Source organism: Thermobia domestica, chromosome 4 (genome assembly GCF_964235325.1).
Source record: "Thermobia domestica chromosome 4, izTheDome1.hap1.1, whole genome shotgun sequence".
Lineage (NCBI taxonomy): Eukaryota > Metazoa > Arthropoda > Insecta > Zygentoma > Lepismatidae > Thermobia > Thermobia domestica.
In genome coordinates this window covers 256,314,765-256,330,309 of record NC_137457.1, presented here as the reverse complement: position 1 = coordinate 256,330,309, position 15,545 = coordinate 256,314,765, and the positions used below count along the sequence as shown (strand labels likewise).

General features: G+C 34.6%; 1 protein-coding gene across 5 annotated transcripts in view; it reads right to left on the bottom strand.

The window, feature by feature from the left end:
* pps (protein partner of snf) overlaps positions 1 to 15,545 on the bottom strand; it is a 215,954-nt gene that overhangs the window by 59,328 nt on the left and 141,081 nt on the right. For all 5 annotated transcript variants that reach the window (XM_081755781.1, XM_081755784.1, XM_081755782.1 and 2 more), the window contains 2 exons: positions 1,727 to 1,959; positions 679 to 831 (listed from right to left, as the gene is read on the bottom strand). In XM_081755781.1, coding sequence (XP_081611907.1) covers positions 679 to 831; positions 1,727 to 1,959 — 386 coding nt within the window. The remainder of the gene's footprint in view (positions 1 to 678; positions 832 to 1,726; positions 1,960 to 15,545) is intronic.

The window sequence follows — 15,545 nt, the reverse complement described above, 5'->3', positions numbered from 1 at the left end:
TAATTCAAGAATATACTGTTCTGAAACCGTTACGCAAGTGTTGTTAATCTCTCTCTCTCTCTCTCTATATATATATATATATATATATATATATATTACTTTGGTCGGATTGTTAATACATTCATCGTATAGTCCAGACATCCGGTATTAATATGTTTCAGTCTCTGCGAAATTTCCTCAATGGTGTTACGTTCGTTTCAAAAGACGCCTGTGAAAATCAGGTGTCAAAATTTCTTGATCAGAAATCACAGAAGCTCTATAGTGACAGGATTATGGTGTTGACGGAAAAATGGCGGAAGAACAATTCTGCACCATCGAACAGAAACGTGCATATGTGGTTCCATATTATTTTCACATCACAATAAGCGTCTTCTTAATTTTACGTTCCAAATGTTCAATACCTTTTAGACCACCTAATAAGAGAGAACGAATAAAATGAAAAGTGGTATATTTAACTCTGATGGTAGTTCATGAATAATGAATAGTTCCATTGGTAACTTCAAATATATATTTTCAAACAGTCTGGTGGAAAGTATTAAACAGGTATGTTCGTTACAAACAATATTTTTATTGTTAAAGAAATTCAGAATTGGAACGGTGAATGTAAGTAACAGTACTGTCATTAGAGTACATGCAGATTCTTCATCTATGAAATTCTACAAAAATGCATGTACATACCTTGGCTGTAGCTTTTTCCTTTTCCTTAGAAAGTAAATTCAACGATTCCTGAGCATGCTTCAAAATACAAGCGTCACTGCAGTAGATACTAGTTGGGCGTGATTCCTTTTTGCACACAATACAATACATAACACTCGGAGATGGTTTCTGAGCCTGTAATAATAATAATAATAATAATACATATAAAAAATTCCAGAAATCTTACAAAATTATAAGATATTTTTTATTTATTTATCTTTTAAATTCTTTTAGTCTTGCCTATTCGCTAACTACAATTATAGTTACTAAACTTTTCGAGATCGAATATGTCACTTGACGCCAATTTATTTATTTACTCTCTACACTCTCAATACGCTGAGACTCTTCGAATAATTTATTTGCCCTTTTCTTAAAAGCCTTTCCTTAGCTTCACTGAACGATATAAGTTTCGGTTTACAAAGCAAAAGAAGCAAATTACTCCATATACAAATAAAAGGACTTTCAAACCAAGATGTCACGTGTCCGCACTCTAAAAATTGTAACTAGCATAAGGTAATCAAAAGATTATCAGCAGGCTCTCCGAGATTTATAGTAACCGTCTGATAGAACAAATTGTATTAATATTTTGCCATTTGATATAGTGTCGATTAAATATTCAACAAAAGGTGTTCGAATGCATAGGAATAGTACCTACTCAACACTGCTATTGCTGAGCAACATTTGGAACATGAATTATTAAGGCTAGTATTAAATCTGGTTACCAATCGTGTTATCTGTTCACAGATATCTTTTCAAATTACAACTTGAACCAACTGGAAATAAGCACATGCTTCCCAATATAAAACTTTAAACTACAAAATGATCTTGCAATGACATCAATATCTGACACAAATGTCTCAGTTTACGAGTCATGCTAATTGATGGCAATACCTATATTGGGCGTGAATATTGTGTAGGAAATTTACCAATATGAAACTACTAGTAAATAATCGTGAAATACCGTTTATTACACAAGTTTGAAAAATTGGTTCAATTTATTTATCTAATTTTCTACGAAAAAAGTTCCAACCTGATGTCCAACGGGTTTAGCAGGTTTCTGATTTTCTTGAGCTTTCGAAGTTTCTACAGGTGATTTCTTTGATTCCACTTCTTTTCGACTTTTCTCTTCGTCTTCTACTTTTCTCGATTCTATTTCTTCTTTAGCTTTCTGTTCATCCTCTTTAGGCTCCTCCTCTTCCTTTTCTTTCTTCTCTAAACACAACGGACATAGCCACTCCTCGCCATTTTCTTCCATAAGACGCCCTGTGAAACATTACATTATTAGTTCACATTATCTGTTACATAATACTTGCTTACATTTAGTTTCTCCACATCTAGTTAACTACGTGAAACTTAAGATGGAACGAGATGAAACCAAAATTTTCTGTGTTTGAAAAATTACGCTTTGAGCAAGTACATATTAAAATTTGGTTTGGGCTAGGCACTTTGGACATGTTTTCACTTTTAAATGCCGTTTTGTATAGATCTTGATTATTAAAACTAAAACTAAAGTCATGGCAAAACAGCTCCGTAGGGAGATAAAGCTTATCAGCTGGCTTATGATACTCATGCCTAAGGATGATATGTGGTCAGCACATTGGTTCCATGCTGGCTGTCTAAACTAGATTTCCTTATTAATATAATATGCTCACAAATGCGGATTAACATACAAGAATTCAAACCGCTCAAATGGGTTTGACGGGGCCCGAATGTAACTACGTATTATGGAGATTCTGCGAGGTTCACTACGATGATTCCAATATATTCCATGAATAAATAAAAATTAAAATAAATAAATAAATAAAATCTAAGTTCAATAAAACAAAGCAAACAATTTAAATACACCAAGTACTAAAGATTATTACTCAGCCTGCCCTTGCTTTTCTCCTTTTCATTAAATCACAAAACTCGGAAAAAGGAACGCAGCTCCTTCTAGTACATCTCTATCAGTTCTGTTATCATCTTTACGCTACTGCACGAAACTACACTAAAAAAAAAATGTACATTATTATGTGCAGAATTCAATACATAGTTACACCTACTACGGACTATCTTTACTTTTAGTATTCTTACAGCATAAATAAGAACGGGACAATGGACATTTTTATGAATTTTATCAAATTTTCCAAGTGAGGGAACGGAAATAGAAGTGATAAGACTATAAGATAAACCCATGTTGTAAACTCATACATGCACGCGCCTGTCTTCTGTAGGTGGGATTCTAGAATCTCGTTCTTATTACTTGAGTTGATCTCAATATATGTATGTCACTCAGAATGATAAATGACAAGTTGTCCTGTTTCATGTTCCTTTTCAAAAATTCTTCAAAGTATCTTTTGAATACATGATTTTCTCTGTGTTGTTCAATACAGTTCCTAACTACTCATCTGAAAGTGCATATAAATACTTGAACATTCAGATATAGTGTACGGTAGGCATTTTTTTTCCTGCAACTACCAGCATAGTGAACTGCTCGCAATTACTCGCAGATGGCTGACAAATCGAGAATAAAACATGGAAAACCCATAAACCTGTTAATGTCAGTGGTGGGTCAATTCGTAACGCATAACATTCGCTAGCACAACGATAAGGTTTCTGTTTTCTGTTATTCTAAACCATATCCAATTTCAGTCGTGACGAATGAAATAGTAGTAGTATCCTTACATGTAGAAATATACTGTGAATCTTCTTATTTCCTTTATTCAACGAAACTATCCCGCGTTTTTCTATCTATACATACCTTTTATGAGTTCTGTGATGTTACTTTATTTCGTCTTGATTATATGAAAGGATTCGACCTGTCCTTTATATCATGATTTTATCCAACTATTTTCCCGATGTTCACACAGAAAAAAAAAAAAAAAAAAAAAAGAAAAGAAAGAAATCTGCCGTCACATAAATGGTTTTAGAAAATTTTGATTGAGAATATAACATCTCGTTTCAACAGCAAATAAGCACACAGCAAACTCAGATATACGATACTTTTGACACAATGAAATTAACACTCAAATTAAGCTTTTAACTTTTGTGAAAGGAGAGTAGCAGCAATAGAACATAAATAAAAACATGAAATAATTGGGAAATATAGTTTATCACTTTTACTAGCCTAACTTTTTTTTCTTTCCTCTCCATTCAAACTTACTTACGACCCTAGCTACTTTACCCACCCTTTCTCTATCAATATGTTATTCGTATAATTTTTAGGTTTTTCTTACTTAATGCATATACTGTAGTTCTGAATCATATTCAAAACTGTACTGATATACATTGTGAATCTGAGAGAGAAACAGTGACTTCATTGTCTTAAGGAGATCTTTCAACTTACAGCCTTTGTAAACTATGATACGAAACGATAATATATTCTTCCTGTTTCAGTAACAGTTGAAAAATAACACTTTAGCAGTTCTAAGTTACTCGAAATTACATTTTATACACGAAGATTTGAACTTATACTTACATAATATCGGTTAATATAGCTTAGATTGCTTATTATAGCTAATGGATCTTTTTTATCGTTTCTCGTTACGATTAATATTGAAACTCATCTTCATCCTTGCTGAATTTTACCATAAATTTTCACACTTTTCAAAATGTAATAAATAAATAAAAATAAAGTAACATACAGCAACTTTATAACGTAAAGTTTAAACACTTACAAAATACTACAATCTAAGATAGTCAGTCCTTTTAAGATCATTGATGAGCAGCACGTTACCAAAATATACAACGCATGAGTTGATTTACAGGTGTACTATTTCACAAAGGAACTTAACAATGGTGAATTAAATGGATGGAAGTTGCTGGTCTATATGATGTTTAGAAGACAGCAAGATCAGTAAAAATTTCATTTGTCTCTGCCTTTTCTTCTTTTCTTTCTTTCTTTACTCTTTTGCTATACATTTTGCAAGTATCTACCTTTCATTTCTAAATCTGAACTGATAATCTTGACTACGATGTCAGTTGTACCTTCTCCAACTTAATGGAGATCATTTTAAACGCTACGTTGTAAAATATTATTGTAAGAAGAAAAAATAAAATATAAGCTTCATGGAAGAGCCTTAAGCTAATACATAAGAGCAACTTGTTAGACTCCAATACGAACAATATCATAAAACAAATAATGACGTCCAAAAGTGTTATACTTCTACACAAGTAATGAAAAACAGATGTAAACCACAAACCTAACAATCAACTGCCGAGGAGTAAGTAGTCATGAATTAGGCAACACTATCCCTTAATCCCATGCATGGAAGTTCAAGTGTACTTAGGAAATGTATCACTGAACAGTGCATTCAACAAGTCGCTCCAAAGAGGATATAGGTACTTGTTATTGTGAGAAAATGATTGAAACATTTACTTTTTTTCTTGATATGCGTGTGTTATGTTTTGGAAATGTTCAACATAGACATGAACAATGCTAGACCAACTTTCAACAAAACAGAGACGTACATTGCACAATAAAGACGGTTCGCGCTATAGAGTAATCAGTTATTGTGCTCAAAGAACGCAACAGTTCTGTTGAGAAGGCCTTATACAGGTGTGTGTTACAGTGTTAACAATGGAACAAGTGTTTTTGGGTTGAACATACGTTTAGTGCGGGTGAAAATTTATAAAGAATGTTTGAAACATTGTTCACCTGAAAGTAGCTCACCCAAAACTATTGAAGTACTGAAGGCGCAATCCTATAGAAGGTACATACACTTCATCGATCACGAATCTTAACTTCAAATTTTCACAAAAATGTGTATGAGTGTGTGTCTTCAAGATAATATATATGATTTTCAACATTTGCTGTATTGGTGTATTTCTACGTCTCTCTCTCTGCCATATTCCAGTACAGAGCGACTTTTTGAACACACTGTATTTACTGTAACTTAAACCATACCGATGTAAGCTAGCAATCAAGTTTTCATTCTAATTCCTCCAATTCTGAAATTCCTTATTCGTTGATACTAGTGGTATCATCCACTGGATACTGTACTAGACAGCTTCTTGGGTTTAAGAAAAAAAAAATGGTTGAAAGCATTCCAGTAGCACTGAAAAAGCTGGATAATTTCACACCTCCCTAAATTAGCACATTATTAAAGAACTCATCTATAAGCATCCTATAATACTGTTGATTGCGGAAAACTTTATAAATAAGCTGCCGTTGTCTTTGTCAATTGTTCATGAAAACAAACAAAGCAATTAAACAAACTACTAAGAATTTCATATTCTAAAGTTGCCTCACTTACAGACTATCAAAAAAATATTACACAAATGAAACAGTTTATGTTCTGTATTCTTTGAACTGAATAATAATAATAATAATAATAATAATAATAATAATAATAATAATAATAATAATAATAACAACAACAATGTGACTAGATGATCAGACTTGCACTTCTACAAAGTGTATTCACTTTTTAAAATGAAACACTGTTACATAAACCACTAAAAATTGCACAAAAAAAAAAAAGAAGAAAAAAGACTACTGTGTGTTGATAACGTTGAATAAAAACGGAAAGTACACTTGTATTTCTTTCAATGTGAAGCTGTATTTCAAGGTATAATTGTTCAATACTTATAACCGAAAACATTTAGGACATTACAGCTCAAATTGAACAAGTGAGAAATCTCGTAGAAACTACTACTACTACTACTAATATTCAATGTCATCTTCACCCAACAGTGTTAGGTTGAAAGTTTTTAGTGATTTATGCAACAGTCATTTCGTTCTTAAATAAATACTCTTTTGTACACGTGCAAGTCTGATCACATGGTCACACTATTCCTGCAGTTCAAGGAATCATCCATGTCCAGCAGGTTCTTTTTTTTTTTTTTTTTTTATCATACTGACAATGACTAAGGTGATTCATTGAAACAGCCTGTCGCTGTTACAATATTGTACGATGCTCATAGGTGAGTTTATAGCTATTTAAGTATGCGTGCTATATTACCTTGCTGTTACTTAACACGGTTTGTTTCGTATTGTACTGGACGTATAACAGTAAATGAGTTTTCTATCAGTTAAGGTGGAAGTAACAAATCCATACAATACAGTAATTAGTTATCATTGTGTGCATCATTTGAGAAACAAATGGTAGTTTATTTTTCTAACTATAATTGACGTAAGAAACTCACACAAGTCTTTCCTACTGATATTACTGTATCTGTATTACTATCTTGCACTCTACCTATAAATACATTCTTGATGTTACTATTCAATTAAAATACGCGTATACATAGTAGATTAATGCTTCCTTTAGCCATAACATACCGTACTTAAGCAGCAAAAATTTACTAATCAGAAATATTTTCATCTCCATGATTTCGTAGTCTTTCACAATGTAAAATACGGATCCATCTTTGATTCAAACGTATGTTAGTAAACAGTGATTTTACCCCCAAGTCATATGCGACATAAACCCAGTGTGATATGGTAGACCATGTACTGCCTTCGGGAATCGAATCCAGATGTCCTGCATCATGAGAGAAACTCACCCACTAGCTTGTAATTGCATATTAGTATAGGTTTTCTTCCACTACTTAAGTTTATGTAACAACCATACATAAATACTTTCATCACTTCGATATGTTAAATAAAAATATTTTACTTGCCCCACACTAATTTTCAGCTCGGCTCGAAATTGTCTTGAATTCCTTATTACAATAAAATTTAGTCTGTACGACTAGTACTGCAAGAAATAAAGTATATACAGCAGCTGGATGTTCCTATAGTTGTTTCAATAACAGACAACAGTTTCAGTAACTATCACAAATATATTGTGTCTTTAGAACTGTTGGAACTATCTTTTATCTCAAGGTACCCTGACCATATAGTTAGTAAAACACGTATCAGCTGCCTGTCAGCACGGGGGCGCGGTGGCTCAGTAGTAGAGCGTTCACCTCCGGTGCTTGGGGTCGCTGGTTCGATCCCAGCTCGCGCCGTGTGGACTTTGTGGACAAACACCGTGCCCGTGGGTTTTCTCGGGGTTCTCCCGTTTCCTCCCACTTTCTTCATTCCACCATTTGACTCATCTCTCATCATCATCGTCTCCTTTAGCCTAACCGGCATAACTGTGGGACGTAAAACTTAAAAGATTTCATTTCATTTCATTTTTGCCTGTCAGCACGGTTTCGAAACATCAAGAATTTAATTTCAGATGAAGTACTGCTAGGTTCCAATAACATGTAACAGTTTCAGTAACCACCATAAATATATATTACTCGTTTAAAACTATTGGAGCTATTCCTTATCTGCAATTACCGACCATACAATTGCAAAGCACATTATCAGTCAACACTGTTTCCAAACGTCAAGTTCCTTGATGACAAGAATTTCATTTCAAATGAACATATGTAACAGCTGCACTTACTGCTGCTGGGAATATGATCGCTCACTTGGAAAAGACGGATCTGGTTGTCGTTTTCTTTATAGCTAAGTTTTAGACAATATAGCTCCTATACTTTTAAACACAGTATATTAGTATTCTACTCGGAAGACATATTATGACATCACTATGAATAAAATCTTTTTTAAAAAATGTAATTAATAGTGATGTTTTAATATATATTCATTGTTCTTGAATATTTGTAGTATGAATATAATAAAACTTTACCATTTTTAAAATTTTCATTAGTAGCTCTTTATTTCCACATGTTGCTCTTTTAATGCGTTAAATACACATTAGGTGCTGCATTTGATAAAATGTTTCTTGAATTTGGAATACACGTAACATTCTTCACTTATTTTGGTACTTTCATCACACTCACACGCAATAAACTCCATCTTAATGTAATCCACACAATGATTCCTCATATAACTAATAATGCGTCATTTAACAACTAGCGATCGTAAACAGCAATAACTTTTATTAAGTATAGTACTTTCTGTGATGATGCACTATTAATCATAAATAATTAAGCCTCTGGTTCACTTGCACTTCAAATCATCCTTGCACGTCACAAATCCTTTCGCTGACACTAACAATTATCGATAACCATAGTTACATCAAATTTGTCATAAAATGAATACGTACTTCGTATATTATGCATTTGCAATTTTGAGCATAACAACGTATAGCAGTAACACCACCAATTTGATAAACAACAATTTGATGAACGATACATATTATTAGTTCCACGTTTATAACTGTAGATCACCACTTTCCTTGCGACAAAGAAACTTTCACAAGTAACATACATTACGTTTACATGCGGTATTCTTGACGCTATCGTTACTAGAAATATTTGTCCTCGGCCTTGCACGTTATGAAGCACAGCTGGCACATAAACTGTGATAATGAACACAAACTCAGTAGGACTCTTATTATACCGATGCACGCATTCTTTATTTATTTCAGATTCAAGTTTCCAAACATACACTTTCACTGGTAAAGGAACGACCGGTTTCAATCCTGGCTAAACTGTATATCAGTGTCAGTCTAATGCAGCAATCATACCAAGTTTTGAAATTACGAATGGACTTGGATACGTCAACTTGGTGATCAAAACATACCCTGAAATGTGTTAAGTTGAATTTTGGTGCATCCGGTTCTGAGTTCTGCTCTGATGAGAAAAAAAAAAAAAAAGAAAAAAAGAAAAAAAAGAACTGTTGCTGTTATAGGAACGAGAAAGTGAGCAGTTATATGGATCAAGAAAGGAAGAAACAACGGCGATTGAAGGAAACGTGCTGACGGCGCATTATCCAGTTGAACATGCGACACTTAGCCGAGCAGGTCCTTCGTGGATTGAACAGGCTATGATTTAGTAAGTTCTATGTAATTCTACAAGCAATATATATTAATAAATTTCTCTCTTTATAAACATAAAACTCAAATAACATGCTGGCATTGTGATAGCAGTATTTAAACATTATTCCAATTTTTTTTTTTCTCTAGGGTTCAACGTTTTTTTCAACACCGAAGCTATATTAGACGGCCTACAGCTTAACGTGAGATTCAAATCACAAGAGCTTCCACCGGCAATCGAACCCAGATCTCATATGCCGAGGGGGCACACGCTAATTATGAGTTGAGTTGAATTTCAGTTTAGCGTCCCTTTCAGCATCGAGGCTATGTGAGACGTGGACCTACTGATTAACGTGGAATCCGAACCACATGAGCTTCCGCCGGGAATCGAACCCGGGACTCCCGCGCCAACACGCTAATTATAGCTACGAGGGAGCTCACATTTTCTTCGTAAATAATCCTGTTTAATGTAGTCTGTTAGGTGGTGATTATCTGTGAGTAACTTTATTCATTTATGTACTTATTAACCAAGTTCCAGATTTAGCTGTATGAGACTATTTTACACTAAAAACAATGAGAAAATAAGTTTTCGATGGCATGTTCGTACTGAAATGACGTGAAATTTCTAGTTTTACGTCCCAAGTTTATGCCCTTTAGGCTAAAGAATATGAAATTTCTAGTTTTACGTCCCAAGTTTATGCCCTTTAGGCTAAAGAACAATTAATGAAATTAAATAATCAGGTAAAAACTGATGGATGAGAAAGTGGGAGAACCTCGAGAAAACCTACGCACACGATGTTTCCGTAAACCCACATGGTTGGGGATCGAACCAAGGACCCCTCACACCAGAGATTAGCGCTGTATCAATGAACCACCGTGCCCCCTGTTAAGGCGCATACTGTATTCTGTATTTGTAAAAGTGCCATCACTTCAAACAATCCTCGGAAAATTCGTCAAGATTGCAGCTCATAATAATGAGCATAAGGCATTATCATATCACCATTAATTACCCACTTCGCACTCCTCAGAGAAAGCAGTAACTAGCAAACCGTAGTTTTCCTTATAGGATCACAAAATTACTGGAGGTACAAGACATCCGTAGGAGTGCAGCTGAGGGAGGAAAGGGTGTGATTAGTATGACTTGTCGCAAGTTCCAAATCAGGACTCCAATTATGAGGCGAGAACGTTACCAGTTTTCCTACAGAATTAATGCAGCACCAAGCCTAAATATATTTAAGTACATTCATTTCTCATTTCGCATTTTGCAAATAGAATTTCGGAAGATTCTCCTTAGGTGATGAGATTTGAGCTTGTTTTAGCTGGAAATGTATCCCAGGAACTTAATTACGGAATATGTCTCAATTCCAAGTCCCCCCCCCCCCCCTCAGAGCAAAGTAAAATTTATTATGAAAACATTTCTGTTTCTTAACCTAGCATTTATTATGACAAGCTTTTACTCATATTTCCAACTTTACACGTAGGAATAACAAAATTTATATTTACTTAACCAAAATACTATACTGTAACAAAGTGTCAACGAACAGTGATAAGAATGCCCACCTTGTTCTTACGAAGTTCTATTCCCTCGCGGTTATACAATTAGTGAAGTCGGGTTCGATTCCCAGTAGAAGGTTACGTGGTTTGGATTCCACGTTATGCTATAGGTGCAAGTCTCATACAACTTCGCTGCTGAAAGGGACGCTAAATTCCAATCAAACCAAAGTTCTAAAAGTTCGATCATAGTCACTAACTAATCACGTCACATTGTTTGATGTCTAGGTGGTTAGCGTTCTTACCTTCGATGGACGAGATCATATAGTTGGACACCACATACAATATACGTGTACGTTATAGTTTGTACGAAATGTAAGGTCCACATTTCACAAGCCTTAATGCTAAAATGAACGAAGAAATTCCAATATCGCCAGCTGAATTCCCTTGAGATGAAGACTTGCAGTTTACCACGATGTGTGGCACATATCTACGAAAAATAAAATCAAGCTATCTCCTGATTGATCTACAAGGGTGGAAATGAGAGAATAAGAGCTTTTAAATATGTCGTCTGGTTGATGTTTCAGAACACATTTTCAAAAATGTCCTCTTTCAACATTCGCGACACTTAAAATTTAACACAAAATACGAACCAACTGTTCACTTCAAGCGAGATTGAATTCACCATTTAAAAAATAAATCAAATTTTGAAATTCGACGAATTTGATGAATTAATTTTTCTTTATTAATAATTATAACAATTCCGTGTCTGAGGGCTTTCATTCACAGAGTGAAGCCGTGTACATCTTTGCCTGGATATATTTCTACGGAAAAACTGATAGAACGATGAAACACCTTTCATAAAGAAACGCGTATCACTCCAACCTACTTTACTTTCCCAGTGCAGCAATACTTCCTGGCAGCAGCGCCTTCGCCAATTTTTCAAAACTAATTTGACAAAAGAAGTTTCATTTCATTCTTCGGATAAACATGGAAATGCACAAGCAAGTTCTCAAACTTAACAAGAGTACTAATTTTCTTGTATGTGTTTATTTCCGACTATTCTTTAATATAGTATCCATAAATTGTTTGCTTATTAAAACACTAGCATCTCAAAAATTACCATAAAATAGACACTATAATAGCAGGTATGGCACGAATTATGTGATCCTTTAATAATAATAATAATAAGCGCTCTTTGTCTGAAAAAAATACCAATGCTCCCCATGAATACAGAAGTTCATCTCCACATACTCTTATTTCATTTGCAATGTTAGACAAAATATTTACGCATGCATTTGCAGAATCTTAAAATTATAAGAAAAAATTACTAGTGAACAGCATGTTAAATAAAGTTCAAATAAAGGTACCGGTACTACATACAGCTAGAAAATTAATAATCGCTTATACACTAGAAGAGAAAACGGGAACTACGACAAAACTACTGAGTGATGAAATTTCTCACCAACTCAAAATGAAATCTTTGTTTGACGTCCCACGTTTTTATGCCAGCTAGGGTAATGGAAACGGTGATGGTGTGAAATGAATGAACATGGTGGAATGAAGAAAGTGGGAGAAAACGGGAAAAGCCCAAGAAAACCCATGCAACAGTGTCTGTCCACCACAAAGCTTACTTGGCGCAAGATGGGATCGAACCAAGGACCTCATGCACCAGAGGCGAACGCTCTACCACTAAGCCACCGCGGCCCTCTCACCAAATCAGTACGGCTGAAAAAATACACTTGTTATGTATCTCGACACTAACACCATGCGTTCTTCAGTAAATCGTTCAATTGTACTTATCACTACTTCGAAAAGACATTCATTACAATATCTTTTACTTAGTAATCTCCTTTGCCGTGTCAACGTACAACGCAAATGAGCTACACTGTTATGTCCACATTTATCATATGATCGCCAATAAATGCCTTCTGTAAGACTAACAATATATTTAATATGGTGACAATTACAGTAATTATTAACCTCAAAGTTCAATTGATTCCTAGCTGTACTGTGTCAATGTCCTGTGTTAGTTACATAACCATCGCCTTAACGCTAATACTAAATTTCATCTTTCAACATAGAAATTATACGCTACAACTGATCATCAATTCTCTCACATTTTCAACTTTTCAATCACGCCAGCCACTATACATGCGTACTTCCTTAAGCACATAAATTAAATCTTCATCAATTATTGTCATTATGATGTCATCTAGAACCTATCAAGCCCTCCTGGCTGGTCTAATAGTTAGCGTTGTGTGGCTTTCGTGCAAGTGCTTCAACGTTCAATTTTCGATGGAAGAGTAAAAAAATTTGATTTCACGATTATTCACTTCCATTAATATCCGCTTTCTTTAGTCTATAGGGAATAACGGAGATGTTAAAATTTAAAAAAAAAAGATCCTATGGAAAGGAACGAAAGACTGCTCGGATTGTGTGTGTACGATTTTGATTGTGTGTTGAAATGTGCACGCGCGAATTGCCACATATTCCTAGCTGATTCATGCCTATAGCAAGGCAACAAGAGTTGGTCTCTGAAGTTTCTTATCATATGCGCAGGAAAAATGCAGCCCCTACTTTCGTACTAGTGTTACCAACCACGGTCACTCTTGTCTTACACCATTAATTATATTGCCATTAGAGATGCATCGAAAACAGCCTTGACATGTGAGTAGTGGCAACGTTACTCGAGCTGTCAGAGACCTTCTGCTGGCTCCTCTATAACAGTATTTAGAAACAAGTTCGTGTAGCAGTGACATGGAGTCAAAATTCACCATTAGGACCGATATAAAATGTCCTTTCTCTAAGCAGACTTAAGACCTCAAATGGGAGAATGAATTCACTGTATATATATATATAAAAGTATATGGAGGATGTAACATGTTTGTGTCTCTTATAGGTATCAACAAAAAGCAAAAGATTGAATATACACCATAAAACGGACCCGGAACGGGATCCTAGTCATGACGAATTCTGTGCTGCACAACATATGATACGTCAAGTGGGTGACCAACAAAACCTACCAACACAACGAAAGAGAGTTTACCGATGATCAACGTGGCTCAATCAACTGACAACATATCAATGTTTCGGATAGAATGCGGAAGTAAGGTCGTGCGCGGGACCTTAACAGCAAATCATTCAGAACCAAACAAAAATTAAAAACTAACTGCCGTACACCGAGTAAGCGCCACTTTGGCGGATGATACATGCAAGTTTATAACGATATTGGTTAAGACATGTATTTACCAGTAAGACTGTGACAAAATTTATGCCGTTATTTACTCTAATATTAATATAAAGGAACATGGCTATTTTATTCAGACGCGGCAGGGAAAGATTCCCTACAGTATTCAATATTATCACAGGATTTACAAATACTGGAAAATGTGTAATTCATATGGTTGTCACAAACATTAATCATAAATATGTCTAAATAAAATTATGACCTCTATTTCTAAGAAAGCCATACTTGTCCGATAGATATAACACACTCGCCCCCACATGGATGCAACACTCAGCCAAAACGAGAGAACCTCAAGATTCCATCACCAAATGAAGTACGGAACAGAAATCCATGTTATATCGCTTACTTCTCGACATACAAGTGGAGAGCTCTGATACCAATGCATCTGTGCATTTTGATTTCTCAAAAATGCCAAATACGAACTTCTAGAAAGATTGGGAGATACCCCAATAGAACACAAAACAATAACGTCAAAGCATTTCTTAAAAAAAGTGACACTTTAAAGTCGTTCATATATATCCTGATCAGTGTACTGTGAAGAAATATTTATTATAAACGAACCTACCTATAATTATTTGAGTTATCAACTAACAAATGTCATATTTCAGCTGTAATTGCTATCCTTATCCACGAGGTTAAAATGTGTAAATAGCAACGAGCATTGCACATAATCCATTGCATCACGGATTGTGCAACATAGCTGGTACACTTTTGACTATCTGTATATAGTAGCAGCTTTATTTCCTATTTCAATCTCGCTTTTAAACTTAAATAATTATTAACAGACAAATGAAGTTCAATACGTTTGTCTTTACAATTTTGATTCTTAGTGCACTTTACGACATGTGTGAACTATTTCTTGCTTATTTGATTTCATTTAATAGCTTACTATTAAGCACGTTTTCAAAATTTAACTTACGTATTTAAGATAAACAAAACCTTAAACAGAGATTTAACGCCACCAATAGAGATAGAGATAGAACAATTCTATTATGTAAGTGAAAGTTAACTTAGGAACGGGTTGTAATATTATACTATCTTCCTATGCTTAATTGTATTAAATACCAATAAAGAGTTCTACTTTAAAATAGAGTCTAACTCTTTGAACTTTCATTGGATGACTTTCATATTTATGATATATTCCCATATTGTATATACCACAAGCGGAAAGCAAGACTCTTAGCCTTTTCAAAGTTATCCGTTGGATAATGTGAAATGAAATCAAAGAAAATCTCAGCCAAAATAGCCTTAAATCTTCTAATTCCTAGAACATGCCTTCATTGCATTCTGATCAATATCTTCATTCACACGTTATTCTTGCGATACATTTCCAGCCAACAGTGGAAGAAGACATATCGTTTGGCATGTAACTT